Here is a 19,771-nt window from a genome sequence, read left to right as displayed (position 1 = left end):
ATTATTATTCTCGACTACAGCTTTGACTTTATATCCTTGAAAACTAAAGCTACATCAATAAAAATAACAAAGGCTGAGCTTGTTGGGACACATTATTCACCCATTACGGTTTATGTTTATGTTTCAGCTGCAGTGACAATGTAAAAAGCCGATTCCTTTTCCTCGCAACTCACATAGAGCATCATTTAGTCCCACTTCAAATTTCAAGTCACCAATGCGAAAGTAAATGCACAAATAAGCAAATTATAGATATGTAATCAAATGTGATATACATGGTAAAAACAGAATGTTCCATAGTGTTTTCTGATGGAGTTACCGTAAAACAAATGTGTTGTTTGACCAAAGCTGACATTGTAATAGGACTGCTTTCTGTCCCTATTTCTGCTTTAAGATAAGATAAGATAAGATGGACCTTTATTAATCCCCGTGGGGAAATTCAGTTGTACAAAGCAGCAACAGGATAAGCGATAAAAAAACAGGACAGCAAAGATTCACACAGATTAATAAAATAAAAAATAAAATCAAGAAAGAAAAATTTAAATAATAATGACCATAGAATGTACAAACTGACCCATCAAGAACAGTGTAATATACTGTAAAAACTGTTACATTCTATATTCAATATTCACTCAACATATTGGCACTCTGCATTATTGCATCACTGTTATTCTAGTTCATATGTTACAGTATATACACACTATATTTCTCTTAATTTGGTGCTGCAAGCAAACATTCTAAAACCTAACAGTGGAAGAGGAAGTGGTACAGGAAGAATCTTAGTAAACACGTGAAGAAACACAATGAATACAGTTCCTCTATTTCAGTATTTATTAAGGGTCCTTTAATATTTCAAAATCTGACTCCGTGAATTGTATTTGTTGTAATTATCAACTAAAGGAATTACCACTTGTGTCTTTTTCTTCTCCTATTAAAATCATATCTATCTATGTATAATATAATATGTATAATATAATAAATGTGTTATGGACAGCAATATATCTGAAACATTCAAAGATAATTATAAAAGTAAAACATTTTTAATGGAATAAATGTCCAACAAAAGTAAAACTGTTAGACAGACAGAGAGTGCCATCTGCTGGACATTGTACACATTACAGTAACTGTACATGATGAGCCATCTATGCCATCTGTTAAACTTCCGGAAGAAATAGTAGTAGTAGTAGTAGTAGTAGTAGTAGTAGTAGTAGTAGTAGTAGTAGTAGTAGTAGTAGTAGTAGCCTAGTAGTAACTGTGATGGGGCTGCTTATTTGCACAAGTGCCACAATATGAGAGAATCAAACTCTCTCACGTCTTTTTATTATTATTTCATTATGAATGCATTATGAATTGATTATCAGCATTGTTATTATTTTCTTAATACATTTTCCCTTATATTCCTTGTAAAGAAAACATGTTGTCTTGCATTTGTTCAAAAATGTTTATGAATTGAACAGCACATTAAATGTTTATTTATATATAGATGTCACAATTGTACAAAGCTTTGGTAATACTGTATGTCATGATGGTCATGCTAATAAAGCTATTTGAATTTAATTGAAGACAGCTCTCCCCTGGGATCTCCTAGCAGAGTTTCACATCCTCTGTTCATCAATATTACCGTAAAACTGGAACAACAGGTTTGCTAAACATTATGGTAAAAATACTATTAGGATAGAAGTTGACTAAATAACTATATCATTCTTTCCCAACATGTGTACTCATGTTTGCCTTAAATTGATTTGGGATATTTTTCAAAACGTTTATTGACGCAGTAGTTAATGCAGACTGTCTCCACTGTCTTTTCCACACATTACGGTTGATGTTGCCAGGGAGGGACTCGACCACAGACACAATTGAGCTGCAGTGACTGTGAATAGCCGGTGCCTGTTCTCACTACTCTCATCATTTACAGCCCCTCACATTCAGACAATGCTGAGCTTTAATGCTATTCTCTTCGGAATGCTAGCAGCTAGCTTACTGTTGTTTTTGCATTAACGAATTATCTTTGTGAGATAGCATACAGCCCGTTTAGTTGGTTAGCTCGCTAGCTAGCAAAGCACCTGCTGCCCTCCTGCTGCTATTGTTTCTTCTGCTAACCTGGATATAACGGTCCAGCTATCTGTGAGATATAATGGAGTTTCCTTTTGATATCAACCACTTATTTCCCGAGAGGTTCTCCATCTTGGACCAGACCCTTGTTGCAGGACGTAAAACAGCAGGAATGTAAGTCGGAACATCCTTTTCTCTTCAGGCTGGGAACTGTCACATTGTATTAATGCTACAGAGTACAGTCACCAACACAGTACTATATGTGGCTGTGCAGCTGTAGAAGAACAACTGGATAATATGGAGGAAGATACTTCATTTCAGAGTGTCACTTTGTATTCAGGGGGTTGTTGGGGGTGAAGTATCAGCAGAGATGGGAAGTAATAAGTAACCTCAGTAACTTTGAGGTACTTGAGTATTTCCATTGCATGCTACTTTGTACTACTACTCTACTACATTTAAAAGGGAATTTATTTCCCTACCTTTATTGTTAACACTTTTAACAAAATGCAAGTCTAAAAATTAAACTAGTGGATAAACTCTTTAAAAGGTCCCATGCATGCTTTTCCGGTTATTACCCGTCCCCTTGTGTGTTATGAAGGTTTTTCTGCATGTAAACGGTCTGCAAAGTCACAAACCCTCAAAGTACACCCTGTAGCGAGTAAAACTCTAACACAGAAAAGACCTGTCTATGCTGCCCCAGAACGCCTCGTTGGACATTTTTCTTTTTCCATTTCTTTCTTCCTGAGTATAGTGACGTAACGATACCCAGGTCCAAATGGACCAATCCGTGGAGCTCCTCACACACACACACACACACACACACACACACACACACACACACACACACACACACACACACACACACACACACACACACACACACACACACACACACACACACTCACTCAGCCTTATCTTTTCTCAGCTGTTTGTGTGCTCAGGCTGAGTTCCGCGGTGTCTCGCTGTCTCGCAGCAACCAGGAAGCGACACCAGTAATCCAGCTCACACTGTCCGCTCCTCGATCCTCAAAGGGCGGAGCAGCGAGCCCCGCAACGTCCCGCCAACACGGCACCCAGACCCCACGCAGCATTCTCATCTGTTTGTCATTACTGGTGTAATTTTATGGTTGCTAACAAACGCCATTGTAACACATAATCACTGATGTTCCGCTGTAACGGTGGTGGACTCATCAGAACAGAGTGGGCAAGCTGACCAATCAGAGCACAGTGGGCTCATAGGGAGGGGGGGCAGGAGCTCCAACAAGCCGTTTAGGACAAAGTAGTGATGGGAATTATGGCTCTTTGAAGGGAGCCGGATCTTATGGCTCCGTTCCTTTCAAAGAGCCGTTCAAAAGAGCCGTTTTTTTTAAAGGGGGCGGGGTTACTAGGTTTATAATAATCACCAGGATAATGATTGACTGTATTGCCAGACCTAATGTCAATAATCTGCATTGTAAACATGACACAGGGTGGCGCCATATCCATGTCATTCATGTCAGTGAATCTACTACTTTGAATTTACCCTATGTATGTGTTAAGTAAATACATTTGCCTTGCCTTGAATGAAATTCACGCACCTCTTAATATTAGAACACTACGCTTTATCACTGCCTGGGTTTTGGTTGAAGTGCATCCAAATGCTGCTGCGTTTTTGCGTTTGGCTCATTTTCCATCCGAAAAACACGTCGTCTACCTGTCCTGTAGGCTACCATTTGTTATGACTTCTCTCTGGCAAGTATTCCGTTAAGACCCACCCCATCTCACTCCTCGTGCTGAAACCTACCAATCAGAGTAGGGGCGGGTCTTCACAGAATACGTTTGGAAAACAAAATCAAGCTTTTTAAAAGGCGAGTGGATTTTGACAGTGTGGACCAACGATTGAACGATAAAAAGAACGGCTCTCACCAAGTACGACTCGGTTCCCTTCGTTCGTACCAAAGAGCCGTTCAAAAGAATCGGCTCGTTCGCGACCGACACATCACTAGGACAAAGAGTGAATACACATACTATACAGAGATGCTGTATGAGAAACCAATGTGATTTTGGAACATTGAACAATGTAAATCTATTCTAGTAGACCTCAACAATGGAATCATGATCAGTAGAAATGGCCATGACATGGGACCTTTAAGTCACAAAAGAGTCTAATTATTTAAATGTTTTACTAAAAGTCAATCAGAACTTAAACAGTGAAATGCTACATGATGCAACACTATTTTCTAGAAATGTCACATATTATAGATATAATTATATACACACGCTCTTTTCTGCACAATGATTACGTTTCATATTTTAATTACTTTTTGGAGATAATACTTTTATGATGTACTTTTATGCAAGTAAGATTTGAATGCAGGACTTTTACTCGTAACAAAGTATTTTGACAATAATAATAATTTGAATACTTCTTCCACCACTGATTATTATTATTATTATTATTATTATTATTCTTCATGTTGCAGGCCACATCTTCAGGCAAACATAGAAACAGTTATCGATGAGCTTGGGAGAGCCTCAGCAAAGGTGAGTCTCTGTTTGTATGATTTATGTTTGTTTGTTGGGGTTAGAATCAAAATAAAACTTACTTATTTAGAATTTTGAAAATAGTTGTAGTTCACTTTTAATACTTATAAGCACTTTTAACTTTCTTTAAATATTTATATCGTACTTTTCCTAACATTTATCACTTTGTCTTTTGACATCAATTTACCCGTTAACATTTTTTTTTTTTTAAATGCTTACTCCACATAAAAGACACATCACTTCCAGCAAACTGCATTGAGAAGCATTAGGGCCTAATGGTTCTCAATGCAGTTTGATAATGATTAGGGCAACAGCATCACTGATCGGGTTAACCCAATACTCTGTGATCCAACATCTATCATCACAACAACACACTCTATCATTTGAATGACGTTGGTTCAAACACACAATACACAGGCATATTGCGCGTACTGTATGTACACCCACTAGTGTACTGACATATCATTTAGACATGTCTTGTACAGACAGAGGGCTGGAATATTATCCTTTGCAAAACTCAAACCTCATGTTAGTACTAGTATCACTAGTTGTGATAGTACTGATGATAAACGTAACATATCCTTACTCTCCACAGGCCCAGCAGCTCCCAGCCTCTATAACCAGTGCCTCCAAGCTGCAGTCCCAGAAGCACCAGCTCTACCTGCTGAAGGACGTAGAGAGCAACGGGTACATGTCACACTCTCCTCTCATTATACACACCCTGACTGAGCTGTATTCATCAGCTGGACCTTTAATAGCTTCAGTACTGAGTCATACTGTGGTCACAGTGCATGTACTGTTGTGTTTAGATGTGAGCGTACTGTGTTTATGTTTATTGGAGCAGCAAAAAGTTAATTAGAGCACAGAGTCTGACTCACTACACCCTCTTGTATCCCATTCCCCCCCTGCCCCTCCTTCCCCACACACAGAGGCCGTGGTGTTGTCGTGGGGTTTCTCAAGGTTGGCTACAAAAAGTTATTTCTACTTGTGAGTACCTTTTTTGTCTTGAATTCTCTTCATTTCTGGCTCTTCGGTTGGGCAATTATTTCACATGCTTCCCTGATTTGATGTCTATTTAAACTTGCTTTCTGAGCTGTGCTGGTTGTGTTTCCTCCACAGGACCGACAGGGTTCACACGTGGAGGCAGAGCCACTGTGTATTCTGGATTTCTACATAGCAGAGAACTTGCAGCGATATGGCTACGGGAGGGAGCTCTTTGATTTCATGCTGCAGGTGAAACTCCTTCCAAATGACTTGAAAGCAGATTTAGTGGAAGACGTTATGACATTCACCTCTCGAGGTTCTTGAGATCAAAACATGAGTAGTCTGTGGGCTTACTAAGAGAAATGTTATGAAATACAGGTTCCATTATTCCTTCATGGTGGAAGTACTGCCTGTTGTGGCTTCCTTCCTTTGTTTCCTTAAACCACTTAGATGCCTTTTTAAAGCTTTTAAACAGACATTTCTAACATTTTATCTTTCAATGTTGTTGTTTTACTTACACTTTTGATGACTTTTTTGGCTTCTGATGATGTGTGACTAAATACTCGAGAGGCTATACAACTCTTGGTAAATCAAAATAAAATAAAATTCTTTCCACAGCCTTTCAACAAACAAAATAGGCCTTTACAGAGGTCAAACAAATACAAAAGAGGCACAACTCATCTTTCTTTCTATCATAATATACGTCATATAAATGAACAGTTCAAAACTGTGTCTTCACGGCCTCTTCCTCATAGGTTTCCCATATCTGTGACTATTAAAGACTTGCACTGTGGGAATTGTAGTCTTTTATAGGTCACCACTGTGACAAGATTAGGACCTTTTCACAAAAAACTAAAACTGGCTTTAACACTACCATACCTTAAATCCTAGTAAGCCTCAAACAAACTAGTGTGCTGCCTTGTTGACGTAACACATCTAAAAGCAAAAGTAACCACACTGAAAGACAAAATGTTCTGCCAGTAGTCATTCTTTAACCTGTAGCCACATGTGGGATGTTCAGTAAAACTAGGAGAACATAGAGCGATGAGAAATGCGTGCATTTTCACAAACAACACTGAATGGAACTTGGAACATCTTTCTTGTTTGAGAGAACCGGAAAATATGTATTAATATATCTGCCAGTAGAGATGATGATCACAGTTCATAGCTGTGTGTTGTTTATGAGTCTCTTTCTGTTTCTGTACCGCAGCACAAGAAGTTAAAGCCCGTCCTGATGGCTTACGACAGGCCGTCGCCCAAGTTCCTGTCCTTCCTGGCAAAGCATTACTGCCTGACGCCCAGTGTCCCTCAGGTACAGTCTGTCCTTCACACTGTCGCTATATATTTATGTGTGAGGCTTTATCAGCTGTCGCTCATCAGGCTTATTCCAGTAGAAACAGTTTGTGTCTCTACTTGTAAAGGAGTGAGACTTCTCTATAGTACAATCATTATCACCTTACTGTAGTGTTAGAAGTCACATCTACCAGTTAAACATTCACCACATTAGGTATTACTTTATTGTGCAAGGACAATAAAGTTACATCTATTCTAGTCTATTCTTATCATATACATTCTTTAAGGTGATCAGCACTTTTTTAATCAAGTAGATTAAACCCTAACCCTAGTGAAAAATAGGGCGTCAGATTGAATAGCTACAGCTTTTATCCCAATGCGTCAGATACACACAGAATCAACATGTAAGAAGATATAAGGATCATCCTGGATATCATTCATATTAAAGGACAAGGGTCAAGCTGTCGGAGCAGATGTTTCACACCTAAATGCTTCTGTTAGTTCTGTCAGTGTTTGTACTAGCTTATGTGAGTGTGGATCACACTGTTTACATGTTGGCCCAGAGTGCCAACCACCTGTTCTACTTTATGACACCTCAGCAGGATGAATGCATACGTGACATGCAGTTGAAAGATCCAAAAGCTAGGAAGCAGAGATTCTTCTTAAATGCGTTAACTGTTCCCAAAGGTCAAGACTGAACCCCATTTTCTGATGGCTTTCCTGATTCAGTAGCTTGCCTTAATAATGCTGCTCAGTCAATTGTGCATGCCCTTCAATGTTTGTATCACCGTTTGTTTCATTGTGAAAAAGCTAACCACATTGATTGGATCCTTTCTTACTTTAACAGTTATGTTGCTTATCATTTTATTCTGTCCAGGCCAATAACTTTGTGGTGTTTGAGGGCTTCTTCGTCAACATATCAGGTACGTTTTTCCAAATGTTTTGCTTTTTGTTGCGGAAAGGGGTTATGTAATTGTGAAAAATGGAACCTCTGATGATTCTGGGAATGTATTTCTCAACCCTGAATATGCCTCCTCATTTCTCAGCAAACCTGTGTAAAGCCGTAACACCCAAATACTTTTGTGAAAACATATTTGGAAGTTCAGTTACATCACATATTTGACATGCTACAGTGTGAAGTGAATTCTTGCTTTTGACATCACTTTTTTCTTTTTTGTTGCACATTTCTATGTACAATTCTCCTCATTATAGAGTGTGTAAGAGTAGAAAAGAGCAGAGCTCCAACATCTTTTGTTTCATCACACTCTCTCAGGCTCACCCTCCTCTCCTCTGCCGGATCAGGGGATGTTCAGCTTTTTGTAAGGACTTTGAAATCTCTTTTCTTTTCTCATGTGTCCCCAGCATCTTGTCCTCCTTCTTTGTCCCATGTTATATGTTTGATTCTCTGGGTCTTCTTGTTTTCCTCATCATTTCTCAGCCGGTTTTCACTCCCTTATTCCCGTCACTCTTATTTTTCTACACTTACAGGTATAGTATATGTTACATTTGATGCCTCAACCTGTAGATCCACCTCACCCCCCCTCCCTCACATATCTCTCACTGACAGGAGGATACCTGCCTGTTTCCTGACCCTGCAATGCCTCTTAATGTCTGTCAGATTGTTAAGGACGCCCTATTCTGCTTTTTGAGGTGTTCCATTTCCTGTAGTGTGTTCTATAGGTTTGTGTGCATGTAAATGGTCTGCAAAGGCTCAAATCCCTGTGTTCCCTCCAGAGGGAGGTTCTCTCCCCCCCCCACCTACCTCCATTGGACTCCTTTGTTTACTTCTGTGACATAATGCCATCACTGTTACACTCGTGTTTCTATTGGCTAGCGCTCCAACACATTGTACGTGATAGGGCTGGGACCCTACAAGAGGTTGACCTTTCATAACAGAGCAGGCCGGCTAACCAATCAGAGCAGACTGGCCTCTGGTTTCAGACAGAGGGTGAAAAGAAGTGCTGCAGCAGTATGAGAAAAAGAAAGAGCGAATAGAGAGACATGTCCCAGTAGAGACACACAATACTAATATGACCGTGAACATTAGCATAACAGGGCCTCTTTAGGAGGAGGAGGCCACAGTTACAAAACTCCTGAAAGAGAGGAGAGTTAGTTTCTGACTTTAGAACAAGTGTCCTTTTTTTCACCAGAAATACTGTCTGCATGTAGCTGTGCACTGACCATGAATACATCAACACACGTGTTGGCAAGACTTACTTGCTTGACATGATGGTGTATTTACTCTTATCCAAATAAACCATGACGATTATGGTAATTGATCGTGTGCTCTTAGATTGTGGATTATTCTAGTTATTGGGTGAGTGTTGAACCTGAGTGTCAGCTTATCATTAATGGTGTTAAACACTCCTACACTTTTACTAACTACATTTCAAAATATATGTTCAGGTTATCCTAGACTGATATAATAACATGGCACAAGAACAACTATTTCACATTTGAAGGATACTGTCAGGGACGGTCTGTCCTGTTTCAAGTTCTGCTAGAAATGTTGCACATGCTAACATGTCTGCTCTGAGTTTGAAATGCTCTCAAGACCAATACGTGAAATGTGTTCCAGCCTTCACTGATAAGTAGTAGTACAGTACTGGCAGAGGAAATACTGTTCAAATGAAGCTTGTGAAGGACAGTATGTAGTGTGAGCAGTCATGTTCTGTGTTTGTCCCCACTCTAAATGTGTTCTCCTCCACAGTGGCCCAGCTGAGAAAGGTTCCCCTAAGAAAGCCGGACGGAGAGATCAAGCCCTACTCTTTAATGGAGAGAGAAGGTAAACAGACAGAGTATGAAAACTGTTCTGAGCCATACTGACAGCTGAGAAGAAATCATAATGATGTGTTAGCTAGGCAAGCAAGGTCATGTATTAAGCACATTTCAACACAAGGCCATTTCAAGTGCTTTACAAAAAATAAAAAGCATTAAGATATCGTTCAACAGAAACAAATTATCAAATGACTTTTAAAAACAATCATTAAAAGCTAAGAGAATAACTTAAAAACAAGCTAAGTAGAATAATTCAGCTATAAAATAAAAAAGTTAAATTTACAGTGCAGTGTAAGAACAGTTATTTGATTCAATTAAAAGCAGCAGCAAAAAGAAAGGTCTTCAGCCTGGATTTCATCAGTGAGCGTAGCAGCAGACCTGCAGGTTTCTGCTTTGTTCCAGATATATGGAGCATAATAACTGCTTCTCTATGTTTAGTTCTGACAGGACAGAAAGCAGAACCGTTCCAGAAGACCTGAGAGTTCAGGATGCTTCATCATGTAGCAGATGAGAGTAAAGCATTCAAGTCAATTCTTTGACGGACAGGAAAGACCTCAAAGACCCCTAAAGACAATCTTACAGTAGTCCAGTCTACTTAAGGTAAATGCCTGGACATCAAGTTTTTCCAAATCCTGCCGAGACATAACCCTTTAATATATATGGTGGTCAGAATTTGTAATTGATACTTAAAATAGAAACATAAAAACACTACATAGTACACCCTGTCCTCACTGTGCAGCTCCTTCAGCGGCAGGCGGCTGCACCCCCGCTGTCTCACGGAGAGATACCGCAGGTCCTTCATTCCTGCAGCGGTCAGACTATACAACCAGCACAGCCCCTAGAAGACACCCCCACACCCCCCCCCCCACACACACACACACACACACAACAACACAGACTATAACACCCTTTGCTGTTAAATACCAACCAACTAAGTGCAATATGTGCAATATATATATATGCCGTTAATAACTGTGTAATATACACCTGGCTGCTAAATCCTAAGAACTGTTACAGGATGTGTATTTTGAAAATGATGTAACTTTTTTTATTTTTTATTATATTTTTGTATTATACCGTAACTTAGTACTTTAAAGCATGTAACATATGTAACATTAAGCTGTCTGTGGCTCTTTTTCTGCTGTAACTATGTAAATGTCCCCTCTGTGGGACTAATAAAGGTATTCTGATAGTATTTGGTGAGGTTATGTATAATTAGACTTCTACCATGAGACAGGAATAGTGCTGTTTTATATTTAGGCTCTGCCTCTGCTCCTATTATGCCAAATAGAGATAAACTAGTTCACTATATTTGCATAACAAAAGCTCTTGCAAGATTTGACAGTTCTCATAAACAGTCAATCTAAAAATACTTTTTTTCTGTGTACAAGTAAAATATCAGGGAAGTGGAACAAGCAGAAATGACATTAGAAACACATTGACAATGACAGGTGTTTTTAGATGATTAACCTTGATTGAAATGAAATGTGTTTCAATAAAGGGACACTCTTCCAATGTGAAACAGCACACAGTTCAGTCTTTACAGTTTGCTCATCAGTACTTCCTCTCCCCGTGCAGTGGTCCATCAGGAGCAGCGGGCTCGCCCCTGGCCGTTTGCTCCGCCTCACTCCCCGCAGCGGTCGGTATCCTCCCAGTGCTCCCCCTCCCTGAGCGGGGGGTCCTCCCCCAGCAGGCCCCGCCCCCAGGCCGCACAAGTTCCTGCCCTTGGGCGCAGCAGGGAGCAGAGCCCCCAGTCCCCCCTCCTCGAGCGCTGCAGGGAAAGACGCAGCAGGTAGGACACACACACAATCCCTCTGACACTGACACAGTTACACACACACACACACACACTACCCTAGTCTGGACCTGGAGCATGTACATGCACATTTTACACATGAGAGTCTGCTAGGATCTGTGAATGGAAATGCAATCACTAAAGTGTGTTTCCCCATGCACAGGAACACTGATGCAGGCAGATGAGTTGACACTGATAGAACAGTTAGTGAAGGCAGCATCAGGAACATGCAGTGTGTGAGATTAAAGCTGTGTGAGGTCCCTGCAGCATCCAAAGAATACTAAACCTGACAAGTGTTGTAATTGATTGAAGTTAATGTACTATTTGTAAACATCTGTTTACAAAGTCTCACACAAAGCTTGTGCAGTAAAGTCGTATTTTCACTACTTCACAAACACACACATTTTCACTGGAGCCCCACTATAGATGAACTTCCGACTCGCGTGGAATGTATGAAATACTACGGGTTTAGCCAAAATGATCCCATTTACATTAATGAACTAAAAGAAGATTACTCAATATTCTTAGTTTTGGAATACCTGTTCATTTCAAAAAACATAATTTTATGTTTGAAGGTTACCAGGTGAGTCCTCCTTTAAGCTCAACCACTCATGTTAACCAGAACATTAGTGGTTGAGCATTAGTGCCCCACCAGTGAGGGGTGTGATTGATGACTGATAAACCTACAGAAGAGGGGTTGGGCCACTTGTGAATTCATTTAAAGAGGTCTGACAATTTTCCTTTCGTTTTTTTCATTCTGGTTGAAGTCAAAATTCGGAGAGGAAAAATGACTTTTTAGCACTTTTTTCCCTGAATTTTGAATTTAATTTCAGAATACTGACTTTCAGCTCAGAATTCTGACTTTAATCTCAGAGCTAATAAAAACTCACTTTTGTTTAGATCTAAAAAACAATTCACGTGGCCCTAATCCTCTCCCCTATATACCTTGCTGCATTGCTGCTTATGAGTGAATGTTGAAATCCTATATAAAGTATTTAGAATACTTTATGTAAATGAGCTTGTTTAATTAACAAAGTAGAAATAGAATAGAGAGGGTCCTGTCTGTCAGAGCGACGCTACATTCCTGTCTTCAGTCTCTGATTGTGTCCTCTCTCCTTTATCTGTTCAGCCTAGTGTTCTAAACTCTGTCTCTTCCTCTCTCTTTCTCCTTCCCTTCACCTTTTCATTCTCCCATTTCAACACATTGATCTTCTTTTACTCATTTGACATACATTGTTTTCACTGTCATCGTCCTCTTCTGTTCCTTAGTTCCCTCAATAGATCTCATCAGGGCTTGCATTGACCTCCTCGGCCTGGCACTGTGCCTCTTCCCTTTAAACGTCTGGCCTCTTTTAGCTCGATTCCACAGTGTGTGACACGTGGAGTGCCTTTACACGGGCACCAGTCTCTTGTTTTTCAGTCTCACAGTATGGTCAAATAGAGTGGTGCAGTGATGACAGATTTGTAGGCTGACCCAGAAGAGTAGCATCACAAGGGCCCCTCAACCAAAAGCTCTGGGATCTTTCCATTGGATTTCAGTACATTGCAGAAAAAAAACACGTTTATGAAACTTACATGTTTTGTTCAGCAGGATAATCTTCACATTTTAACACCACTTTGTAATTTGTTAGTCGTAAATGCAATCACCAGAAGTAAGCTAACTGTAGGCTAAAAGCTAACTACATCACCGTCACATGGCTGTGCATCACCGTCGCTAAGCTAAAGGCGGCTAATGGTCGGCGTGATGATGTTTGGTAGACTTAGTTAGACACTTCACTGTTTTTATGACACGCAGAGGCTTCGGGCATTCATGAGTGGAGAATTTACTGACATTTTATTTTGTAGAACTAAACGTGAAAGTCTCTTCAGTTTGTGTTAACCACAGACTTCATTTCAGCCTTCGAACTACTACAATGAAAAAAAAAGTGGTAAAATGCTGACTCATTTCCATGTTTTAGGACTCATTCCTGCACCGCTCTATTTGCGAAATCAGATTTGCATAGAACATAAAAAAGCTGGTGGTTGATGTCCCCGTATACATGATCCAAACAGTGTTCAGGTCTCATCCGCCTGCCGTGGATTTGTTTCTATCTCAGCCACTCTGAGCTGTAACAACAAAGTTAAAGTGTTCTACGCAGCAGGTTCCCACGGTTACTTTACCTCCACATTTCTCTCATCACAGAACCAGGATGTGTGTGTGAAGGCACTCCTGGAGAGTGGGGGGGGGGGGGGATATCTGTTGTAAGGAGGATTTTTGACTTTTAAGAATATAGTCCTCATGTTCCCAGCAGAGGAACACCATGGCTCTGTCTTATCTGCCCGCCTTTTCTATGAACCCATTAAACTGTCAAACCCATCTCGTAATGTCAGACTGTGTTTTATCACACACACACACACACACACACACACACACACACACACACACACACTTTTTTCCCTTTATGTTTGCCATCATTTATCATTACTTTTTTATTTATTTTATTATGTCAGTTTTTCATTCATTGTCCTCCTTTTTTTTCTTTCTGTTGTCTCCCTAACTTTTCTTTGACTTGCACTGCCATCCCTTCTTGTCCTCCTTCCTCCCGTCGACGTGCTCCGTATGTTTGGGATGTCTCCTGCAGCGAGCAGGGTGGGGGGGCCACCTGCAGCCCATACAGGGGGCCCCTGCACAGCAGAGCAGCTGGACTGCTGCACAGACCTTCCCCAGGTGAGCTTCAGTGAGGAACCTTTTTACACTCACGTTATACCGGCCACATTAAATATCATTTACATTTTAGATGATAACAATGCAAAAAACTTTCCGAAAAAACCCCACTAGTACTTATCATGTAAAAGAATGTTATAGAATAGGTAATAGATCTGAATTAAAGATTTTTCTCCATGGGTTTTAAGAAAGATGTAGATCACCTGTTTATGATCAATGTTTCTGCCCACTCTTCAAAGGTTCAAATTCAAGATTTTATTGTCATATGCGTGGAAGTATATATTGAACTGTAAAAATACTCTGTGACAACTTAAAGTCCTGCATTTAAATACATTATAAAGTACAAAAGTGTTGGGATCAAAATATATTTAAAGTACCAAAAGTAAAAGTACTTGCTTGACCTAAAGGCCCATTTCAGCATCATACAGTATATCTAATGAGGTGATTATGATCATTGTTGCATGCGTGTGTTCATCACATGGCGTCTTCGCCCAACAAAGAAGAATCAAGGGAGATGACAGACTTTACTTTGACTACTTTTATTTTGAAAAACAAATCCTCATGTTGAACCAAATCAGTTTTACTTTTGGGCAACCTGAAGAGAAATAACTTTGGGTCAATGTCTCGGTTCTTGTTGTCTTTGTCCCATAGATTGTGAAATAGCTCTAATTTAGAATTGTTCAAACAGACAGGTTTGGCAAAGCTATTAATGTGTCAGCCACATGAACATCTCTGGATGATACATGTGCATCTTCCCCTTATGTGCAGCCGGGATAAGAAAGCTCCAACCTTCAACTGACATAAATATGTGGTCAAGCAACTGAGGAAAATAAATACAAGTAAATAGTAGTATGACTATTAGAAACCTCTGGAGCCAGGATCAGACTGTGAGCTCAGTAAGGGCCCGCCCAGCAGATGTGGAAGTGTTCCTGACATTTCCCCGAAGGCCATTTATAATGTGAGTTCATCCGACTTAACCCAAACAGTTTAAGTAGCCAAGACTTTAATGAGAGAAAACGGATATGAATCATTTCTTGTGGTTATCCACTCCCTATGGGAGGGGCAGACCAACCAACCAGCTATGCTAAGCCACACTATGCTAATCTATGATGCTATGCTATGATGCTATGCTAAGCTAGGAAGTCTTGTTGGGTTTTCTTCAGCTGCACATAGGGTTATTATGCAGTAAAACATGTTTGCCCCCCCCCCTAACCCTCCCTTCTACTGATCCTGTCCTCTCCTGCCCCCCCATCCAGGTCCAAGCCTCTCTCACTCCCACCTCTGTTTGCATCCAAGAAGCCCCTCACCTCCTCCGTGTACAGAGGGACCCAGCTGGGTGGAGCTGAAGAGGAGCTCCGGGGGTTGGACAGTCTGCAGCGTGCGCCACGAGGCATGCTGTTCAACCAGAGACGTCTGTTGGAGAGGGAGAGCCCCGGGGGCAGGGGGGGGTGGTGGTGCACTGCAGGAGAGAGCTGCCACAGCGCGCAGTGGGTGAAGCAGAAGCAGGAGCACCGGAGCACCCGGCCCTGGTGAACACGGGGGCACGCTCCCATAAGAGGGGTTATTATATCTGAAAGATGTTGCAAAAAATGTTGCCCTGTAGTAGTTTACTAAACATGCTATGGGCCAAATATGGAGGTGTTACTACAACAGCCATGAGACACAACCATCCAAATGAATTGGAAGTGTTGATATAAAGCCATAACAGAGCAGCAGTGTTGAAGGGGAATCAGAAGTAGTAACCATAGTGAGGTCATTAAGGTTAAAGGTCCCATGTCATGCTTTTCTGGTTATTACCCGTCCCCTTTTGTGTTATGAAGGTTTTTCTGCATGTAAACGGTCTGCAAAGTCACAAACCCTCAAAGTACACCCTGTAGCGAGTAAAACTCTAACACAGAAAAGACCTGTCTATGCTGCCCCAGAACGCCTCGTTGGACATTTCTCTTTTTCCATTTCTTTCTTCCTTAGTATAGTGACGTAACGATACCCAGGTCCAAATAGACCAATCCGTGGAGCTCCTCACACACACACACTCACTGATGCCCCTTTCACACCAACGTGGTTCCAGGGCCGGTTCGGAGCTAGAGCCTGAAAAGCACCGGTTTTTCCTGTTCACACCGCAGCGGAGCCGCCTCTTTTCCACGAAAACCGGTTCTTACCAAGCTCCAAAAAATGGTCGGTCTAGAAGCAAGAACCGCATACGTCACGCTTACGTCGGAGGCGGGTGCAGGGGCGGGATCAACCTGAGCAATAACAGTTTATGGCGAGTACGGCAAATACAAGTTGTAACCAGCAGTAGCGCTGAGCAAAGTGACTAGAAGGCAACCACACACTTATAAAAAAAAAAACACACTTTATAAAGTCAGGCAACACTAACCAGGCTTCGTGTGATTCTGTTTATTTGTACCTTACTTTGACCATCCGTTCGCTGTTATTGATCATTGTGGAGAGCAGGCAGACGTTTTGTTTGTTATTATAGCAGTTATCGGATGGAATCAATACATGGGCTGCACAGGTTGTCATGTCCGACTATCACAAGTAGAATCATAATGAAAAATACGCCTCTAGAAGAGCGCAAGCACGGAGCTAGAACGGGAACCGCGTTGATGTGAAAGGGGCATCAGCCTTATCTTTTCTCAGCCGCGGCTCCGTGGATCTCCACTCACAGTTCGCCACGTCTCGCAGACCCCACGCAGCAACTAGGAAACCACACTAGTAATCCAGCTCACACTGTCCGCTCCTCGAGCCTCAAAGGGCGGAGCAGCGAGCCCCGCAACGTCCCGCCAACACGGCACCCAGACCCCACGCAGCATTCTCATCTGTTTGTCATTACTGGTGTCATTTTCTGGTTGCTAACAAACGCCATTGTAACACATAAACACACATCAGAGCACAGTGGGCTCATAGGGAGGGGGGGGGCAGGAGCTCCAACAAGGCGTGTAGGACAGAGAGTGAATACACATACTTTACAGAGATGCTGCATGAGAAACCAATGTGAGTTTGGAACATTGAACAATGTAAATCTATTCTAGTAGACCTCAACAATGGAATTATGATCAGTAGAAATGGCCATGTAATGGGACCTTTAACAAATCACATTCCCAGCATTCTTAGCAGCACCACACTCACCTGTACTCTCCAGGGGCCAGGTGAATAATATGTGGGTTAACCTCTAAATGTACGCACAAAGACAGAAACATGCTTAAAGTCACACATGACCCGGCTCCACGAGGACAAATACGGCAAAACGCATCGGAGTAACGCAAATGCAACCGCAAAAAACCTTCCGTCCCCACGCAATATACACCGGATTGTGTCAAGCTCCACGAGACAGCTCCGTTTACATCCAAACGCTGGAAAAGCTGCAGTACATATGCCGAACCTGTACGTGGCGCTGTAACTTCCTCCACAAAAGCAGCAACTTCCTCCACAAAAGCAGCGAAGAAGAATGGTTGTCATGGCTGCACTTCTGTGTATTCTCCGCGGTGGGGGCCGACAGAACCGGGCAGAGTTTTTCGCAGGTCAGCGTGTGTTAAAGATTATAAAAGTGCCGGTCAAAGGTCTTCATTGTTATTTATTGAGCTTTAAAACAAATGAATAACGACGATATAATGATATATAATCATCAAATACATCTATTTTTCTCATGCAGCAGCTGATCCTGTAATGAGTGACCCGACAGTAAAAATGAACATATTTATAACTAGTTTAGGTAGTTTGAGAGGTAATTAAAATAGCTAAGGGTGATGATCTGACTTGAAGTGTGTGTTTTGCTCCCGCTGCATCACAGCGGCAGGAGCTGCGTGTCTCCGTCCTGTCAGATTAGACTTCACTCGCGTTTATGTCCATATCGAGATAAAGATAAATCTGAATTCAAGGAGGAGCTCCTGTAGATGTTGCACAAAGAACTGTAGCATGGTCAGTAGCGACTGGAGCACGATAGCAACCCTGCGGGGGAGAGGCGGGGCTATGAAAACGAATGACCGTATAGGCGACTCCACGGCCCCGTTGGACCCCCCAGAGCGCTCCGTTCCCAGATCTATCCACCTTTGGACCCGTTGTCGTTTGCAGGGTCTGTTTCTACGTTTCCCTTACGGCGTCGTCGAGCTTAGAGGGCTATACGCATGAGAAATATGCGGATTCAACCCGTTTTCGTCCTCGTGGAGCCGGGGCCTTAGGACATGTATACACATAGACTGTGCTGCATGGGCTATGTTATCTCTTAAGTCAGGGGCAAAGTCCACTACGCTACATACTTGGCATGTTGGTCTGATACTAAAGCTTTGTGGATGTTGGGTTTAGCCTTGTTACTCTTGTTACCTGCTTTCTGTAGCAGTGCAGGCATGATTCCTGTTCAAATGATCTCAGGAAACTCCTGTGCTTGCTTTTCCTCATCCTTCCAAACCATTTGCCATACAAACTTTTTTATGGAGGACTTTGACATACTATACTATAGGCTCTAAGTTGTATCCTATGATTATGTTGGAACTATTTCAGCCGGTGCAACCATAGGCTTCACCTGACACTAATAGTCCGGTGATTATTTGTCTGGGATCCACCTTGTTCCTGCAGTAGCTCCGAATGGACAAACCGAGCTCCAGAGAGGGCCTTTATGTTTTCAAGTTACCTGAGGGCCACCGTAGTTCCCTGAACGTTTGTAAAACTGCTTTAACGCAGCCGCTGTCTGAATTCTGTTGCTGCTAAAGTAGTGTTATGGTAAGGATGGCTTCAGGGAGGTGGAAGTCCTGAAGGATACCACAACATTAAGGCCATTTCCCACTTGATGGTGCGTTAGAGAAGTCTGGTGAAGTCTTGCTTCAGTTGGCATAAATGAGCTCAGATCAGATCCTCACTGTCCCTGTGAGTGTTCTGCAGCCTAAGACATGTGACCATTGGTTACTTCAAAAAATGCTGGCAACAAAGTGACGCGTAATATAATAAATATAATTTAAAAACAACTTGATTCAAAAGTATTGAATAAATTGATCACATTTAAGCAACAAAAAAATAGTACGTTAATAAAATAAACATTTAAACAGTGTTGAAGAAAGTCATTTAATAAATGTTGTATTTACTAAGTATCTGAGCAAATGTAAGTTAGATGTACTTCATATCTGATGGAATTAGATGTATAGTTAATGATTATCTTGGAGAAATGGTTTTCCATTTGCTGAATATCTGTGTGAAATGAATTGATGTTTACTAATGTGCATGAAATTGACTTGCATTTACTTAAAACCTGGGAGAACTTGATTCTAATTTTCTGATGTTGGAAAGTGATTGGAATTCAATCATTTAAAAAAGCCTATTTAACTAACCGAAGTCAATAATATAAGATGTCACTTTGTTGCCATTTTTCTATGTGCACTAAATATCATGCCGTCTTAGTGCCACATGTTCCCCTAAATTCAATCAGCAGGTCTCCGTCGATGGATTTTCATGTGCACACCTCTATACAACTATCACAATCATTTTCAGGTGAGCTGTCTGACCGCGTGACACGTGGTTTGACAGAGCAGTACTGAGACCTTTACCCAGAGTGCTTCTGTTTGCTACAAGTCCTTTTTGCCAGTGGCAGGTTTACATTCTGAGTGAATTAAAGTGAGTTTCTGAACACTTTAGTGGGCTGGCTAATAGCTTGAATCA

The 19,771-nt window shown here is 41.3% G+C and overlaps 1 protein-coding gene across 2 annotated transcripts; it reads left to right on the top strand.

The window, feature by feature from the left end:
• Positions 1-1,853: 1,853 nt before the first annotated feature.
• Positions 1,854-15,958, top strand: atat1 (alpha tubulin acetyltransferase 1). Of its 2 annotated transcripts, XM_034124750.1 has the most exons (12): positions 1,854-2,223; positions 4,511-4,571; positions 5,167-5,258; positions 5,501-5,558; positions 5,691-5,804; positions 6,766-6,867; positions 7,726-7,771; positions 8,122-8,167; positions 9,559-9,633; positions 11,205-11,418; positions 14,043-14,128; positions 15,382-15,958. In XM_034124750.1, the coding sequence occupies exons 1-12, from the start codon at positions 2,132-2,134 to the stop codon at positions 15,656-15,658; spliced, it is 1,263 nt and encodes a 420-aa protein (XP_033980641.1). In that variant the 5' UTR covers positions 1,854-2,131; the 3' UTR covers positions 15,659-15,958. The 2 variants fall into 2 exon arrangements, with proteins under 2 accessions (XP_033980641.1, XP_033980642.1); XM_034124751.1 differs by lacking the exon at positions 8,122-8,167.
• Positions 15,959-19,771: the final 3,813 nt, after the last annotated feature.

The sequence above is a fragment of the Trematomus bernacchii genome, unplaced genomic scaffold, assembly GCF_902827165.1.
Source record: "Trematomus bernacchii unplaced genomic scaffold, fTreBer1.1, whole genome shotgun sequence".
Classification (NCBI taxonomy): Eukaryota; Metazoa; Chordata; class Actinopteri; order Perciformes; family Nototheniidae; genus Trematomus; species Trematomus bernacchii.
This window is presented reverse-complemented; position numbering and strand designations above follow the sequence as displayed.

What these genes read in the sequence shown, in the direction of transcription:
- atat1 (XM_034124750.1), top strand. Translation starts at nt 2,132, where the DNA reads ATGGAGTTTCCTTTTGATATCAACCACTTATTTCCCGAGAGGTTCTCC. An exon ending in CTCTTTAATGGAGAGAGAAG is followed by an intron (nt 9,634 to 11,204) that starts GTAAACAGACAG and finishes CTCCCCGTGCAG; the next exon opens with TGGTCCATCAGGAGCAGCGG. An exon ending in TGCAGGGAAAGACGCAGCAG is followed by an intron (nt 11,419 to 14,042) that starts GTAGGACACACA and finishes TGTCTCCTGCAG; the next exon opens with CGAGCAGGGTGGGGGGGCCA.